This window comes from Heteronotia binoei, chromosome 5 (assembly GCF_032191835.1).
Source record: "Heteronotia binoei isolate CCM8104 ecotype False Entrance Well chromosome 5, APGP_CSIRO_Hbin_v1, whole genome shotgun sequence".
Lineage (NCBI taxonomy): Eukaryota > Metazoa > Chordata > Lepidosauria > Squamata > Gekkonidae > Heteronotia > Heteronotia binoei.
The window spans coordinates 172,867,923-172,886,665 of record NC_083227.1 but is presented as its reverse complement, the minus strand read 5'-3'; the positions used below and the strand labels follow the sequence as shown (position 1 = coordinate 172,886,665).

The window sequence follows — 18,743 nt, the reverse complement described above, 5'->3', positions numbered from 1 at the left end:
ACTGCAACGACCTCTCAGAGCCCTTCCCAATAGGCACAGGTGTAAAGCAAGGCTGCGTTCTCGCGCCAACTCTCTTTACGATCTTCTTTAGCATGATGCTTCAAAGAGCCGCAGTAGATCTAGATGATGACGATGGTGTCTACATCCGCTATCGCACCAATGGCAGCCTGTTCAACCTGAGGCGACTAAAGGCTCACTCCAAGACAATGGAAAAACTCATCCGAGAGCTACTATTTGCTGATGATGCTGCACTCATCTCCCACTCGGTATCAGCTCTGCAGCATATGACATCCTGCTTTGCAGAGGCTGCCAAGCTATTCGGCCTAGAAGTTAGTCTGAAGAAGACAGAAGTTCTCCACCAGCCTGCACCCCAGGAAGATTATCACCCTCCCTGCATCACTGTGGGTGAATCAGTTCTGAAGACAGTCCAGCAGTTTAGCTACCTGGGGTGCATCATCTCCTCAGATGCCAAGATCGACAAGGAGATTGACAACAGGCTGGCAAAGGCAAACCGTGCATTTGGCCGACTGCACAAAAGAGTGTGGAGCAACAAGCATCTGAAAAAAGGCACAAAGATCAATGTTTACAAAGCGGTTGTGATGACAACCCTCATCTACGGCTCCGAATCGTGGGTTTTATACCGTCATCACCTGCGACTCCTTGAGCGCTTTCATCAGCGCTGCCTTCGCACCATCCTCAACATCCACTGGAGTGACTTTGTGACCAACACTGAAGTCCTCAAGAGGGCGGAGGTTACAAGCATCGAAGCACTGCTGTTGAAGATGCAGCTGCGCTGGGCAGGGCATATTTCTAGGATGGAAAACCACCACCTTCCCAAGATTGCTCTGTATGGCGAACTTTCCACCGGCCATCGAAATAGAGGGGCACCAAAGAAGAGGTACAAGGACTCCTTGAAGAAATCCCTTGGCACCTGTCGCATCAACCATCACCAGTGGTCTGACCTAGCCTCAGATCACAACGCATGGAGGCACACCATCCACCAGGCTGTCTCTTCCTTTGAGAACGCACACATAGCTGGTCCTGAGGACAAAAGGAGATTGAGGAAGAATCGCACTGCTACAGCACCAACCCCAAATCAGACTTTTCCCTGCAGCCACTGTGGCCGGATCTGCCTGTCCCGCATTGGTCTTGTCAGCCACCAGCGAGCCTGCAGCAGACGTGGACTACTGCACCCTTCTTAAATCTTCATTCGCGAAGTCAAGCCGAGAGAGAGAATGGAAAAAATAAACTTAGGGGAACATTTTATAAAAATGACGAGAGCAATATATATGGAACAGCAAGCAAAATTGTGCAGAAATGCAGATCTTACCAAAGAATTGAAGGTAAGCAAAGGTACAAGATAAGGATGTCCGTTATCACCATTGTTGTTTATAATGACTGTTGAAATTTTATTACAACAAATACAAAATGATAAAGAAATAGAAGGATTAAAAATCAGAGGATTCTCATATAAATATAAAGCTTTTGCAGATGACATTGTGTTCATAATAGAGAATCCGACCCAAGTGTCACCATTGCTGTTAGCCAAGATAAAAGAATTTGGAGAGTTAGTAGGACTATATATAAATAAAGAGAAATCGAAATTTTTATGCAAAAATATGCAACCAAATAAAATTAAAGAATTGCAAAATGTGACATGCTGTGAGGTCACTACTAAAGTTAAATACCTTGGAATAGAGATAACCATGAAGAATATTGATTTATTCAAAAATAATTATGAAAAATTGTGGTGCAAGATGGACAAAGATTTGATGAAATGGAATAGACTTAACTTGTCCTTATTGGGCAGGATAGCTGCAATTAAGATGAATATTTTGCCAAGAATAATGTATTTGTTCCAAACTATCCCGATTGTAAAAGATACCAAACAATTTAACAAATGGCAAAGGAAGATGTCTGATTTTATGGGCCGGAAAGAAACCAAGGATTAAGATGAAGATTTTAACGGATGCCAAAGAGAGAGGTGGTCTTCAACTCCCGGACTTAAGGTTGTATCATGATGCGGTATGTTTGACATGGATTAAAGATTGGATAATGCTGTTAGATAAAAAACCTTTATGGTTAGAAGCTCATGGGAATAAATTCGGCTGGCACGCGTATTTGTGTTATGGGAAGAATAAAATGGACAGTTTTTTCTCTCACCATTATATCAGAAACGGTTTACTAAATACTTGGATAAAATATAAGAAATATGGTGATGAGAGAAAGCCGCTGTGGATAGTGCCAGCAGAAGTAATAAAAATAACAGCTGAATCCGATGAAGAAAGAGCGATGTCATATAATCAACTGCTCAAGATTCAAGGAGATAAAATTGAATTAAAATCCTCAGAAGAGTTAAATAATTACGATTGGTTTCAAATGCAACAAATTAAAAGCTTGATGGAAAATGATATTAAATCGGAGGGAATTAGACGTGAGCAAACAGAACTGGAAAGGGTCCTGCTTGGAGATAATGAAAAATTAATATCGAAAGTATACAAATTATTATTGAAATGGTCTACAGAAGAAGAAGTAGTAAAGTCTCAAATGGTCAAATGGGCAATCAATGTGAATAGAGAAATACAAATGGATATGTGGGAGCACCTTTGGAAGAACACGATGAAGATCTCAACTTGTCAGAGTATCAAAGAGAACTGTTTTAAGATGATGTATAGGTGGTATATGACTCGGAAAAAGCTGGCTAGGATGAATAAGGAAATGTCGGATAGATGTTGGAAGTGTAAAAAACATGAAGGTTCTTTTTTTCACATGTGGTGGACTTGTGAAAAAGCAAAAGAATTCTGGAAGATGATACAACAAGAAATTTCCAAAATTTTGGGTTATGACTTTAAAAAAACTGCAGAGACTTTCCTGCTTGGATTACAATTAGAAAAATTTCCAAAGGAAGACAGGACTTTAATTTGGTACTTGCTCTCAGCTGCTAGGATATTGTATGCGCAGCTGTGGAAACAAGAAAAAATACCAGAGAAATGGGACTGGATTGTGAAAGTTTTTTCATGGAGTGAGATGGATAAACTAACTAGAACTCTAAGAGACTATGATTTAGATATATTCAAAAAGGAGTGGAAGAAATTTAAAGGATATATGGAGAAAGAGTGGAATGTAAAAAGACATTGGACAATTTTTTAGTATTAATGAGAAAAAAAATATTGAACTTTGATTGGTTAGTGGTACCTTTAGTATTGAACTTAATCTATAACTTCGGGGAAGTCAACATTGGAGAAAGGGGGGGTTGAAATATCATATGGGTTAGTACAAAAAATTTATAATTAAGTTTTGTAACCATATGTTATCAATAAATTGTTAAAACACTTAGGATCAAAGCTAAAGGGGGCAGCGAGGCGGTGGTTCGTCAGCCTGTACGAAACCCAAGGCCCTGAATTGACCACCATGGCGAGGTTCCTGCAGGCCTTTACCGACTGGCGGTACACCCACCACCACTGGCAGGGGAAGTGGGGGCCAACACCATCCCCCATGAATGAAAAGACATGTGTGTCGGTGGAGGAGATCCGCTCCATCCCAAAAGAGTACCAGTACCTCCGCAAGGCATTTAGCGAGGAAGAGGCTTATGAGCTCCCACCCCACCGAGACACAGACTGTGCGATTGAACTGATACCGGGGCAGGAACTGTCCAAAGCCAAACTGTACTCGATGGGGTGGACCAAGAAAGACGAATTGCGGAAATTCATCGATAAATACCTGAAGCGGGGGCTCATTAGGCCAGCGACTGCGCCCCATGCCGCCCCAGTCCTCTTCTGGAAGAAGAAGGATGGGAGTCCGAGACTTTGCACAGACTTTCATGGAATAAACGGGATCTCCATGTCCAACGCCTACCCCATCCCCCTAATCAAAGACTTATTGAGCACAGTGTTGGAGGGGTCTATATTTACCAAACTAGACCTGAGGGACGCTTACTTTCGTGTCAGGATCAAGGAGGGGGACGAGTGGAAAACGGCATTCAATACACCCATGGGACAGTTCGAATACCTAGAAATGCCTTTTGGCTTGCAGGGAGCCCCCGGGGTATTCATGAATTTTATAAATGAAGTGTTGCGGGAATATCTGTACATGGGGGGGGGGGTGTACCTGGATGACACATTATCTACTCGAAAGATCTAGAGTCCCATGTACCCCTGGTACGAAAGGTGCTAACGACCTTATATCAGCACAAACTGTACACAAAATTATCGAAATGTGAGTTCCACCAGACGGAACTCGATTACTTAGGGTTTCGAGTGTCCGGGAAGGGATTAGCAATAGACCCAGCCAAAATCCAAGTGCTTTTAGACTGGGAACCACCGAGGACACGCAAACAGCTCCAATCTTTCCTCGGGTTCGCAAATTTTTATAGGGGGTTCATACAGGGGTTCGCCCAGGTGATGCTGCTCTTAACTGATCTCCTGAAAATAAAAGGGAAAGGGCCGGAAGCAAAAAAACCGGGGGCGAAACTACCATGGACCCCTAGTTGCCAAGCTGCATTTGATGAACTTAAGAGACTATTCACCAGTGAACCCATGTTGGCCCATCCAAACAAGCTAAAGCCCTTCATGGTTCAATGCGACACCTCCAACATGGCCGTAGGAGCCATATTAATGCAGAAAGATGAGGAGGGGAGGCTCCGGCCCTGTGCCTACATCTCGCGCAAGTTCTCTAATGAGCAGCGCAACTTATCGGTCTGGGACAAAGAGGTGTTCACTGTAACGTATGCCCTGAAAACCTGGAGGTCCTGGTTAGAGGGGGCCAGGGGGCCGTTTGAAATCTGGACCGACCACAAGTACCTGGAAGCCCTAACAGGCTGGAGGAAACTGACCGCCAAACAAATCCGGTGGGCGGGGTTCTTTGCTAAATTTGACTTTGTGCTCAAACACATCCTGTGCTCCAAAAACTTTTTGGCCGACGCTCTTTCACGCTTGCCCCAGCACGAGAGCCAGAGGGAGGAAATCATAGACTCGATCATCCCCCCTTCCGCAGTGGCTGGGGGGGTAACTACCCGCTCCGGGAAGAAAACTGGGCAACCAGAGCCCGGGGGGGGGGGGACAGGCTCATTGAAGAGACAGAAAAGGAGGGAGAGGGGAGGCCGGAAGGTATTCTGAAAGGAGAGGGGGGATTTTGGTACTACGAGGGGAAATTCTAAGTGCCAAAGTCCCTCCGATCAGAGGTCCTGCAGCATTGCCACTGCAGCAAATTGGCCGGCCATTTTGGCTATGTAAAAACACTGCATTTAGTAAATCGCCAATTCTGGTGGCCTCAGATGAAAAAGGACATTTCTGAATTTGTGAGTTCATGCCCTATCTGTGTCATGGCTAAGCAGAGGGGGGGGGGAAACCCCGGGACTGCTGCACCCGATCCCCACCGCAAACCAGCCCTGGTCCATGGTATCGATGGACTTTATAGTGGAACTCCCGGTCTCCCAGGGAAAAACGGTAGTGCTAGTAGTAGTGGACACCTTCTCCAAGCAGGTGCATTTTATTCCCTGTAAACAATTACCGACAGCTAAGAAACTAGCCTACTTGTTTTTCCATCACGTGGTTAGGCTCCACTCATTCCCTGACAAGGTCATTAGTGACCACGGGCCGCAGTTCGTTGCCAACTTCTGGCGGGAGTTTTGCAAAATGGCAGGAATAAAACAAGGACTGAGTTCTGCCTACCACCCCCAGACGGACGGACAGACAGAACATGTAAACAGTCTTTTAGAGCAGTACCTAAGGTGTTATATAAATTACCAGCAGTCCAACTGGGTAGAGCTGCTCCCATTCGCAGAGTACGGCTACAACAATAGCTTGCACAGTTCAACCAAAGCCTTGCCATTCCAGATAGTAAACGGCTATGAAGGCAAACCGTTCCCATTGCTACCCAGTCCCGAGGGAACAGCGCCACCTAGCTCTTGCCAACAATGGTGGGAAAAAGTAAAGAAGGGCTGGACAATCATCCAAGAAAATGTAGAAATGGCAAAAAGGGACTATAAAGCCTATTTTGAAAAGAAGTGCTCCCCCGAATGGGACTTCAAGGAAGGGGAGAGTGTGTTCTTGTCCACTAAAAACCTTCCGTTACCGCAGACTTGCAAAAAATTAGTGTATAAGTTCCTAGGTCCATTTAAAATCAAAAGGGTGATAAACCGAGTGACTGTAGAACTGGACCTTTCTAAGATGTTTAGTAAAATTCACCCTGTTTTTCATTGCAGTCTTCTTCGCAAGGATCTTGGAGTTACGTCTTGGCACTCCCGCCCTCCAGAGCCCCCACCTATTCAAGTGAAGGGTCAGAGTCATCATGAGGTGCAGGAGGTGCTGGACTCTAGGGTCCAAAGGGGGGTGTTGTACTATTTGGTTCGTTGGAAGTACTTCCCCACTAGTTGTGATGAATGGGTTAAATCAACTGATCTGAGAGCTCCCTCTCTGTTAAAGAAATTTTACCTACTGCACCCAGACAAACCCCGAGCGAGAGCTTAGGGGGGGCAGTATGTCAGACATTGGAGAGCATTACTGTGTTATTATGCTGAATGTATTCTTGACATGACTAACTCCATCTTTGAACTCTTTTTGAACTCTTTTGAACTATGAAGCAAAAGACCTTGCATATCAAACAGTCTTAGAAATGTTACTAACCCATGCTGTGAATTCCTCTGCATAACACTAACAGAGCAACAGCTCTTTGAAGATAGCAAGCCTCAAGGAGAGCCAGCAGGGCTCCTCCATGAGAAAGGGAGCCGCAAGCGATAAGAAGTAGGGAAAGTGTTACTTGTAGCACTAGAGTGTGAGAATGTAGGATTGTTTAGAAATGCTTTGATGTAAGGCCTTAAAACCCATGTATGTTTCAATACTTGCTATCAGTTCCAATAACTGCCTATTCAGAACTTTGAGATAACAAATAAACGCCACTACTTTTGCAACAAATGATGGTCCGTTTACTTTGAGCTCCAACGTCTGACAGAATTCTCAGCCAGGAATGTGAGCGTGTAAAGATCAAGACATTTAAGCACTTGTTCAATGGCTTATTTTGTATTTCTTGGACATTCTGTTCACAACTTTAGTTTTTTGTTTTAATGGAAAAGGCACAGATCAACCATCTTGTGAACAAGACTTACCGGACGGCATATGTCATACGGTCAGGTCGTATGGCTCTCATAATACACAGCTTCTGCAAAGTCGACTTGTTCTTCCATTCCTGTGGAAACTTTTCCTTTTCAGGACATTCAGACTCCACATACTTCTTCCATCTTTTGGCAGAACCCTCAATGTCCCGATCCAAATTGCGAAATTGTTCCAGGGATGACAAAGCCTGGAAAAGGTAGTGACCATTATTTAGAGCTACTTGTACTGCAGACTTGTACATAAGGATTGCTGGGGCAACAAGCTGCTGGAAAACTTGCAACAACAGGTCTGCAGATCTATATCCAACATCATCTTTCATCTTTTCATGTCTGATTTTTAAAAGCTATTAACTTTATTAGTGGAGGATCATTTACTTTACTCCAAGATTTGGTACCTTCTTCTCTGCCCTCCTACTACATCTCCTCACCACTTTGTGTCTGTGAGCTACAACCCTGAGAAATATTCGATACTAAACCTTGACACTTTATGACATCCAATCAGCATTGGAGAATTTATCATCTTCATATCTATTCATGCATATACTGTAGCTTCTGTTATTCAGATGCTCTCAAACCTGTTCAGTGAAAGATATGCAATGCATTAGTCTGCAGTCAATGTTTTCTAGAATCCTGGATAAATTGAAGGAATGTCTTTGCTACTGCAGTGGTCTTCTGAAGGTCAAGGACCATCAGCTGGGTCATGAAGCCATTTAAGCTGGGTACTGAGCCTCTGTGGAGCAGGCTTGTTTGGTTACTTTATTTGTATCTGTACAGAACAAGGATAACACACCTGTCACTTGCACAAACCCAGGGAGAGGAGGCAGTGAGACAAGGTGGAAAGGATCCCTCCATAACATTGGTCATTGGTTTATTAACACTGGGATTATAAGTGAATCCTGGAAATCTTGAAGACCACTGCATTATAGGTGTACAGCACTCAATCAAGATGGTATTAAAAGAAAGTATATTAAAAGTATATACAGAAGCCATAACAATGAACTTACCTTCACATAATCAGTCTTTTGACAAGTTGTGATCTTCATAGTGGCTAAAAGGACAAAGATTATAAACAAAGGTTGCTTACCTGTAACTGATTATCTTTGAGTGGTCACCTGTGCAATCATATACTTTGGTTGTGCAGGAACCTGTCTTTGGAGATCTATATGAACTAGTCTCAGAGTTTTGGTGGGCTTTTTCCTCTGCTCTGGGGAGCAGGCTGCAACTGAGCATGCCTGGAGCTGAGAAAAAAGCTCTGCCCCTGCTCAGTTCCTTCCAGTCACCACTAGCAAGGCCATTCAATGTAAGTGGAAGGAGATGCCAGCAGTGGAAAAGGCTGGGTGAGCATGTGTGACTGCACAGGTGACCACTCAAAGACAATCAGTTACAGGTAAACAATCTGTTTATCTTTGTTGTCCCTGTGCAGTCCCACACCTGGGTGATTAGCAAGGATGGAGGTTTCTGGCAGACCAACAAAACCCATCACCAAATAGCAAGAAAGCAGTCAGTCAGTTGCACGTTTATCTGTACAAGCTCACCTGAGATGTCCATGATGCATCACTAGAAGACCAACTTCAATACTGAGTAGCCAAAGGATGCATCTCTCTATGCCCAGACAGCAAGGGCTCAGGGTGTCATGAAAGTGAAATGGGAAAACCAAATCTCAACAGTGCAAATGCCTTCCAGAGGTACATCATTGAGGAAAGCCAACAATGTGACAACAGCCCTGGTGAGATGTGCTCAAAACTAAGGGTTCCTTTGCAAGCTCATAACAGAGTGCAATTGTCAAAGCCACCCACTTAGCAAAGTGTTGTGAAGTGATTTTGTGATCCTGATGAGGGTTTCTGTAAGACACAAACAACTGAAAGTCCTTACAGAATGGGAGAGTTCTGTCAAGGTAGAAGGACAGTGTCCAGCGAATGTCCAGCGTCAAGCATCGATATTTCTCAATAATCAGTCTTTTGTTATTCAATCAAAAGTTGCTTAGCTTTGCCAAGGACAAAATCCTTAAAAGTAATGACGAATATAGATACACATAGATACTTTATAGGATAGCTTCAAAGAGTAACATAAAGATGCAATTTAAGTCATGGGTTCAAAGGTTACTATATAGTATCTCTTCTACTACTTAGGAATGCAGGCTGTTACAAACATCTCCCTTTCTCACACTTTCTCTGAGAGCAAATAAGACCTGGCTGTGTGAATCTGGGGGAGAGGCACATCGCACCATTCATAGCAAGGCTAACCTAAACATCCTTGGGCCAGATGGATTTATTACTTGCCCTAGATTGTAAAAGAAGAAAGGGGGGAGGGGAAGTGTCCTGCTCTTTGTCTTATGGTCTATTATGGCACCCAGAAATATGCATGCTTGACATACTGCCCCCCCCAAGCCCTTCTTCGAGATTTTGAAGGATGTTTGGCATAGAATCTTTTAATTAATTCTGGTGCTTTTACATTTGAGCTTTCAACCTACTCATCGTGAGCGACAGAAAAATGTTTCCATCTAATTAAAAAATACAATACACCCCGCTTCAGCTTTGCATCTAGAATTTCATTTACTTCATGATGATTCTGATCCCCAATTGGAATAGGTTCTGGAACTTGGGGTCGAGGGTACCAAGGCGTAGTTCCAGGGTCCCTCCGAAGTAAACTGCAATGAAAGATGGGGTGTATCTTATTAAACATTTTAGGCAATTCAAGTTCTACTGTCACTTTATTAATTACATGTTTAATGTGAAACGGTCCCAAGAACTTATAGGCCAGTTTTTTAGAAGGTTGTGGTAGTGGTAAGTTTTTGGTTGACAGGAATACTGTTTCTCCCACTTTAAAATCCCAAGCAGGGGCATGACTTTTGTCATAATGTTTATTATAAGTCTCCTTCGCCATTTCCAGGTTCTCTTGGATATTTTTCCAGGCTTTCCCCAATTTTCCCCACCACTGTTCAAAAGATGACGGTATCTCTGGTATTGCTCCACCAGGCAACAAAAGGAAGGGTTTTCCCTCATAGCCATTTACTACGATAAAAAGGAAAAGTATTTATGGAACTATGAATGCTATCATTGTATCCATACTCAGCAAACAGGAGGAGGTCTGCCCAATTTGACTGTTGATAGTTCACAAAACACCTTAAATATTGCTCCAATAAGGCGTTTACTCTCTCCATCTGTCCGTCCGTCTGGGGATGGTACACGGAGCTCAATCCCTGTTCAATTCCAGTTAGTTTGCAAAACTCCTGCCAGAAGTTGGCAACGAACTGCGGGCCCCAGTCACTAATTAACTTACCCCAGAAGGAGTGTAATTTCACCACGTGTTGGAAAAATAATTGCATCAATTTCTTAGTCGTGGGGATTGGTGTGCATGGAATAAAGTGAGCTTGTTTAGAAAAGGTGTCCACTACTACTAGGATTACGGTTTTCCCCTGTGAAGGAGGCAGCTCTACAATAAAATTCATTGAGACTACTGACCATGGTCTCTTGGCCGTTTCCAAAGGCTGTAATAGTCCGGGGAGGGGGGGGGTCCTTTCCTTCTTTTGGCCATTATGCATATTGGGCAAGCGGCAACATAGGTTGAAATATCTTTTGTTCATGAACGGCCACCAAAATTGTCTATTCACTAAATGCAAGGTTTTAACATATCCGAAGTGCCCTGAAAGTCTGCTGTCGTGACAAAACTGGAGTACTTCCTTGCAGAGGCTCTCTGGCACGTACAGTTTACCATCCTTGTACCAGAATCCCCCTTCGCCCCTTTTTACTCCTTCAGATCTAGCCTCTCCTTCTTTCTCTGCTTCTACGATCAGTCTATCTCCCCCCATTTTTCTTCCACCTTTTCACGCTTCGCTTTCGAGTGCGTAGTCACAGCTCCCACCAACTGACTGGGAGAGATGATAGAATTGATCACTTCCTCCCTCTGGCTGTTGTGCTGAGAAAGCCTCGACAAAGAGTCCACTAGAAAGTTTGTAGATCCAGGGATATGTTTTAATGTAAAGTCAAATTTGGCAAAGAACCCCGCCCACCTGATTTGCTTCTCAGTTAGTTTCCTGCACCCTGTTAGAGCTTCCAGGTTTTTATGATCTGTCCATATTTCAAATGGGACTCTTGCCCCTTCTAACCAAGATCGCCATGTTTTTAACGCAAAAGTTACTGCAAAAGCCTCTTTATCCCACACCGACCAGTTCCTTTGTTCATGAGAGAATTTTTGGAAATGTAAGCACAAGGTTTAAGGGCCCCCCTCCGCATCGGGTTGCATCAGAATTGCCCCCACAGCGACGTCGCTGACGTCACAATGGACCACTAAGGGTTTCAGTTCATTGGGATGGATCAAGATGGGTTCACTAGTAAACAACCTCTTCAGTTTATTGAAAGCTTCTTGACACTGGGCTGTCCAAACTAATTTGGCCCCTGGTTGTTTAGCCTCTGGGCCTTCAGAAGGTCTGTTAAAGGAAGCATAGTGTGGGCGAACCCCTGTATAAAATTACAATAAAAATTCACTAATCCAATGAAGGACTGGCGCTGTCTACGTGTCCTTGGGGGTTCCCAATCTATCACTTCTTGTATTTTAGCAGGATCCATAGCCAACCCCTTCCCCGATACTCGGTAGACCAGGTAATCCAATTCCGTTTTATGGAATTCACATTTGGACAATTTGGCATATAGTTGGTTGTCGTAAAGGGTCTTTAAGACTTCCCTAACCAACCTCACGTGAGATGATAAATCTTTAGAATAGATAATTATATTGTCCAGGTACACCACTACCCCTTTATACAAGTATTTCCGCAACACTTCATTTATAAAGTTCATGAAAACTCCAGGGGTCCCTTGTAATCCAAAAGGCATGACTAAATATTCAAACTGTCCCATGGGTGTGTTAAACGCCATCTTCCGTTCATCTCCCTCCTTTATGCGCACCCGGAAAAAAGCATCTTGCAAGTCCAATTTAGTGAAAATCTTCCCTTCTGATACCGTACTGAGTAAGTCCTTTATCAGGGGTATGGGGTACACATTGGAGGTGGAAATCCCATTAATCCCCCTAAAATCCATGCAAAGCCTGAGCCCCCCATCTTTCTTCTTTCATAAGAGCACTGGGGCGGCGTGGGGGGCCGCGGCCGTCCTTATGAACCAGTTTCAAATTTTTATCTAGAAACTTGCATAGCTCTGCTTTCTCAGCCCGCCCCATAGAGTATAGAGTTTTAGACAATTTTGTAATCCACATTACTGGGTTATGATCAGCCCCTATTTTAGGTAAAATCTCTATTTTCTTTGTTATAAGGCCTAAATCTTTACTACCCCACACCATTCTGGAAAAAGTTTTATGTCTTGCTGAAAAAAAGGTATAGTCCCACACTTCAGGAATAAATTTCTTCCATATATCCTCCAAATTTTCTTGTTTGACCAATTCAAAAAAAGGACTTTGGCAATTTCCCTTCCTTATTATTTCCCCCCCCCCCAGACCTATCCAGTGTGTTCTTAATTGTTCAATTAAAGTCCCCCATTATCAAAACTTGATCATATGTCACTTCATCAAATTGTTGTATAATGTCTTTTAAAAAAGCATCCTTTGCTCCATTTGGTGCATACAGTCCCAGTAACAACTTTTTTTTGCATTTAATATTATTCCTACCGCTACAAATCTTCCATCTTTATCTTTATACACTAATTTCGGGTCCAATTCTTGTTTAATATATAAAAAAATCACTCCCCTTTTCTTCTGTTCAGCCAATGAATGAAATTCTAGTCCAAATTGCTTATTCCATAAAAATTTGTAATCCTTTTGTTGGATATGTACTTGTAAACAAACTATATTACAATTTTGTTTTTAATCCAATGAAACGTTGCCTTTCTTTCTTTTAGTCCATTTACATTCCAAGATAATAATTTTTAATCCATCATGGTACAAATTCTTTATGTTCTTCATAAAATCCACGAAGTTCCTGTGTGCTTGTAATTGTAATCCTTTTTCCTTGTAGCTCAAAGCTCAAACCTTCAGGTATTATCCATCTATGCCTCATTTCATTGTCCCGTAATTTTTCTGTCAATTTCTTATATGCTCTTCTGTCATTTATCACTTGTCCTGGCAACTCCTTCATAATTCTTACTCTACTGCCTCCCACTATCAATGTCTTTTCAAAGTTTTTATTCATGATTTTTCCCACCATTTCTTTTGTCATATATCTTATAACTACATCTCTTGGTAGATTTTTTTTTTGCATATAGTGAGTTCACTCTATACACATAGTCATATGTGTTTCTACTTCCTTCAGGATCTTCCTCCAAAAATTCTGCAATTATTTTTATTATATATTCTTTGAAACCAGTTTCTTCATTCTTAGGTACTCCTCTCAGACATATCTGGGTCTCCATCAATTTGCAGTCATGAATTGCCACTTTTTCTTGTATTTTTAACAAGGTGGAATCATGTACTTTCACTCTCCCTTCCACCTCTTGCACTTTTTTTGCTATCACCACCGTCTCATTTCTGAGATCCTCTATATCTTTTTTTAGCTCTTCAATATCTTTTCTAATTTCTTTTTTGGAAGCAGTTATCATCTCCTTCATCCCTTTCATTATCCTGGCTTCCATTGCATTTAATTGGTCCTGCATTTTCTCCAGTGAAGCAGTCCATGCACGGGTTTGCTTGTGGTCTGACATGTAAAAACACAGAAAATTTTGACCTCACCAAATTAAATTTCAACTATCAGATTTAAAAGAGTGAGGCTTGCTCTTTTCAATAACCTAATTTCACTGTCATCAGAGCCTCCTGGGTTCAGATATTAATTTTTAAATTTTTATTTTCTCCAAAATGGCAGTCGCGACTTTCTCCCTCACTTTAATTTTTTTTCCTTTTTCCTTTAGAGGCTTCTAAAATGGTTATTAACAATAATGTCCAATAGTATATACCTTATAATCGTCACCTCTGTCGGCTCCACCAATTTTTAATGTCCTGAACACTTTAAAATTTTTATTTAAATTTTAGCCTCCTAGCAATGGCCGCTGATGTTTTTCTATGATATTATAGTCCTAGAGTAGGCTGGCTGCTTCAATGATTTCCCTTTTCCATCCGATACTTCCTGCTTTGCTTGCCACCAAATCCTGTTTTCGCTGGTAGAGAGATCTCACAATATGTGACGTATTTCTTGTGTTGGCTGTGGGAGCTGCAAATCTATGACGATGGGGCTTTTTCTCCAAAACCACAAGTAGACAAAACAATACATTCCTTTCCACTTTTTAGCACTGTCCCCTTCTTCTTACAAGCTTTCTAGCTTTCAATTTCCCAGCTTCTGATTTTATTTTGTTTAACTTTAATTAGTCCTGGAATGAAAGATAGCAATCTGTACCTTTTCTGTAGTTATCCAGATCAATACTGGTCTTGTATAGCTTTAGATGTTTAGCTGTATCAAAGAAGATTAGGATCCTGTCGAGCTTATGTCAAATAAATGACTCTTGAAACTTCTCCAGATGATGAAAATGCAACTCGTCTCCGGAGACCCCTCGAAGGAGCCTCCCCTGGGACTCCCTTTTAGCCAAGGTAAATCTCCTCAAAGTTTCCTGTGCATATCTTGGACTGATCTCTGACTGAGAAAAGTAGGCAGGAGGCATTAGATTGCCTTCCACTACTCCGAACAGAAGTTCCAGCCTGCTCCCCTTCTGAGAAGCAGTTCAGCTCGTCATTTTCCAACCCCAGAAGTCCTCTGGACACTATACTTCTGTTGATACAGCCCAAAATGGCATTTTCCTTTTTAGCCACCGCATCATACTGTTGACTCATGTTCAGCATAAGGTCCACTAAGATCCCTAGATTCTTTTTGCTCATACTACTGCTAAGACAAGTCTCCCTCATCCTATGCATTGGATGCATTGGATTTTTCCTACCTAAATGCAGAACTTTACATTTATCCCTGTTAAAATTCATTTTATTGGTTTCAGCCCAGTTTTCCAGCCTGTCAAGAGCATCCTGTATCATATTTCTATCTCCTACTGTATTTGCAACCCCTCCCAATTTTCTTCATCCAAATCATTTATAAAGATGTTGAACAAAACAGGCCCCAGAACAGATCCTTGAGGCACTCCATTTGTCACTCCTCTCCAAGAGGATGATTCACAAGCACTCTTTGGGTGCGGTCTGTCAACAAGTTATGGATCCACCAAATGGTAACAGAATCCAAACCACATTATACCAAATTGTCAACAAGGATAGTATGTGGAACCTTATCAAAAGCCTTACTGAAATCAAGATAAATGATGTCTACAGCATTCCCCTGATCCAGCTAAATAGTCACTTTCTCAAAAAGAGAGATCAGGTTAGTCTGACATGACTTGTTCTTGAGAAACCCATGCTGGCTTTTAGTATTCACAGCCATCCTTTCTAAACTCTTTCTGACTGTTTGATTATTTGTTCTAAATTTTTTCCAGGTATAGATGTCAAACTGACGAGTCGGTAGTTACCTGAATCCTCCCTTTTCCCCTTCTTGAAGATTGGGACAACATTTTCCCACTTCCAACCTTCCCACACCTCTCCTGTTCTCCAAGAATTCTCAAAAATAATAGCCAGAGGCTCAGAAATTATATCCGCAAGCTCTTTTAGAACCCTTGGATGCAGTTCATCTGGCCCTGAGGTCTTTGTTTCATTTAAAGAAAGTAGGTGTTTATGTACTACTCCTATGCTGATCCAAGGCTGCAATCCATACCCTCCTTATATGTTCTGTTGGCAAAAACATATGTTGAGCACTGTTTCCCTCAGAAGTAGGAATTGAGCAGTTCAGCCCTCACTTCATTACCTGTTACAATTTCACTTTTCTGCCCTCACAATGGGCCTACCATGTCCTTGCTCTTTTTCTTACTCTGAACAGAAGAAAAGAACTTTTTTTGTAGTTTTTAGTCAGTCTAAGCTCATACTGAGCTTTAACTTTCCTAACTCTTTCTCTACAAGCACTGGTGATTTGTTTATATTCATCCTTGGTTATAAAGGCCCTCTTTCTAATTCCTAAAGGAGTCTTTTTTATTTTTCAAGTCTTTAGAGAGCTGTTTATGGAGCCAACTCGGCTTCTTTAGGCTTCCTCCATTTTTTCTTCTCATAGACTCATCTGTGATTGCATTTTCAATATTTTGTTTTTAAGAAATTCCCACCCCTCTTGAACCCTCTTCTTTCTAAGTATTTCTGACCAAGGGATTTTACCCAGCATAGTTCTAAGTTTGTCGAAGTTTGCCTGTCTAAAGTCCAACCAATAAGTCTGACTACGTATAGCTTTTCCCTTCCCTAAGACCGTAAATTCCAAAGTCACATGGTCACTACTGCCCAGGATGCCCAATTTTTTCACTTCATCAATCCATTCTTCCTTGTTGGTGAGAATCATCCAAGATAACTCTGATACTCCATCTCCTTGCTCAGCCCTGCCCCTGGGACAGCCATTCCCCCTGCCCCCTTTCCTTTGGTGCAAAGGGTGGCTGGGGGGGGGGCCCAGCTAGGAGGGCTGGGTTGACTGCACCTTGTTGCCCTTGTTAGCTAGTTAGCTTGGCCCTTGCCTTGACACCGTCTCTCTCGCTCTCTCTCTTGTTGAGTCATCCTGGGCTCTGGAACCAGCTCCACCTCTCTTCCTCATTGCCCCCCCCTTAGTTCTGGCTGCCCCCTTATATCCCCTGCTCCCTCCCCCATTCACCAGCCCATTTAGACCCTCCCCCCTTGATAAGCCAGGACGCTCTGCCAAGGCATCTAGCCTGCCTGCTGTTTGACCCTGCCCCCTCCTGTCAGAACACCTTCTACTGGGCCGGGAAACTCCTGTTCCTGCCACCCTAGGGCTGCAGTGCACATCTTGTTCTCCCTGGGACCCAGCGCTGCCCATGCACCCCCCTTGCCATCTAGGGATTGGGGGTCACTTGGCGTGCTCCCTCAGGTGCAGGCCTTTCTTGGGGTGCCTTTGGCTCCACTGGGGTCCATCTCCTCTCCAGCTGACTCCTCTTTGCCACCAGGCTCTGGGCTGTCTCCTGGGCATGCCTTTTTGCAGGTGGGTGTGCAGGCTGGGGGGGCTGTTGGGACTCGAGTTAGGGGGTGGCATGGGGATCCAGGGCGTGGCCTTGTCAACTGTGGTTTGCAAGGTTTTTACATCTTTCTTGTGACACTTTTATTCAGCCATACGACCTAGATGTATGGCACTCCTACGACAGCAGTCTGCTTTTTATCACCTAGTATTTTTTCAGCCATTTTGTCCTACACTAACAAACATAGATCCTATTTGTGATTCTTTTTATCTGCTAAAAACATTCCCATGATTCCATACTGCAAGCTTACATTAAGAATTGCTGCGTCCATTCCCATATGTCTGATGAAGTCTGCTTAAGAGCATACAAAAGCTTACATTCTGAATAAGTTGGTCTTAGAGGTGCACTCGTCTACTGCTTTGTTCTATTGCTTCAGACCAACACGGTGCCTACTGGGCTCCTCACCAAGGTCATTAAGTGCCTTTTCACCGCTGATTTGGTATACCAACAGGGGATACGGCCATTATATTTACACACAGTCAAGCTGATCTTAGTGGGTTGCAACACTAATTGATTCTCCCCTTTATTAACCTCCAGACTGGACTTCACTATTGCATCATTAGTTCCACCAGCTACATGCACATCGTTGGAGGACTTAGATTGTATAATATTGATAGGTTCTCTGCTCCTGAGACCATTAGATGCCTCCCTCATATCCTTATTTAACAAATGATAGCCTGTCTATTTTAACAAGCAGACATTTGAGTGTCTTACAAATGTGCTCCACAGTTTTTGCAACTAAAGGTATTAATTGTGAACAGTCAGTCCCAGAGCTTCCTCCTATTTCCTCAGCCCCATTAAACAATTTAGGCTGGCTTCCAGTTGACTTGGCATTCACTGCCACACCTTCTAGCACGGAAAAAAAAGCAGCTGAATTAGCTGAGGCAGCAGTAATATCAGGTGAGTCAGGTGAGTGATTTAGTCCTTCCAACACTGCAAAACGGTTTGAAGTAAGTATTTGGTTGAATAAAAATCGTCAATTTTCAATTGTTTAGAGACCGGGGGGTGGGGTGGGGGGAGATTCCCCTTCTTCTCTCATCCATTTAATTGGTTTCATAATATAAGAGAGCCATGGTCCACAAAGGCCAGCTGACAGAATAAACAGGCCAGTTTCAGATAAAAGTTAGCAGGTCTCATAACAGAGTCAGTTCAGACTTAAACTCCATTCAGTCTTCAAGGCCAGAGACGCTGAGGATGCCAGCCAATTATCCAGTTAGGCAGGGAGGAACTTGTTTAGCATTCAGATGAATTTCTTAGATACTCAGCTCTCAGTTAGGAAAGTTGCAGCAAGAATCATGCAACTTCCTGACCTGCCTGGCTGAAAATTTCCTTTCTTAAACAGCCACTAGGGGCTCAGAATTGCTAGACTTAATATTAACCAACAAGAAAAGAGTTGGCAGATGGGGTGAAGGTGGTATAAGCTGGGTCTGGCTAGGAGGTCTCACTACAAGAACAACAATTTCTTCAGATATTTGAGAAGCAAACGCAACATAAGGAGGCAATTGGATCATCTTGGGAATAAAAGGAGAAACTCTGACGGAGGACAGGGGAAAAGCAGACAGGCTTAATGACTTTTCAGTTTTCTTCCTGAAGAAGAATTCAAGCCCATC

General features: G+C 42.8%; 1 protein-coding gene across 1 annotated transcript in view; it reads right to left on the bottom strand.

The window, feature by feature from the left end:
* DNAH9 (dynein axonemal heavy chain 9) overlaps positions 1–18,743 on the bottom strand; it is a 636,923-nt gene that overhangs the window by 141,501 nt on the left and 476,679 nt on the right. Inside the window, exon 61 of the mRNA XM_060238867.1 lies at positions 7,103–7,296. Within this exon, the coding sequence (XP_060094850.1) occupies positions 7,103–7,296 (194 nt within the window). The remainder of the gene's footprint in view (positions 1–7,102; positions 7,297–18,743) is intronic.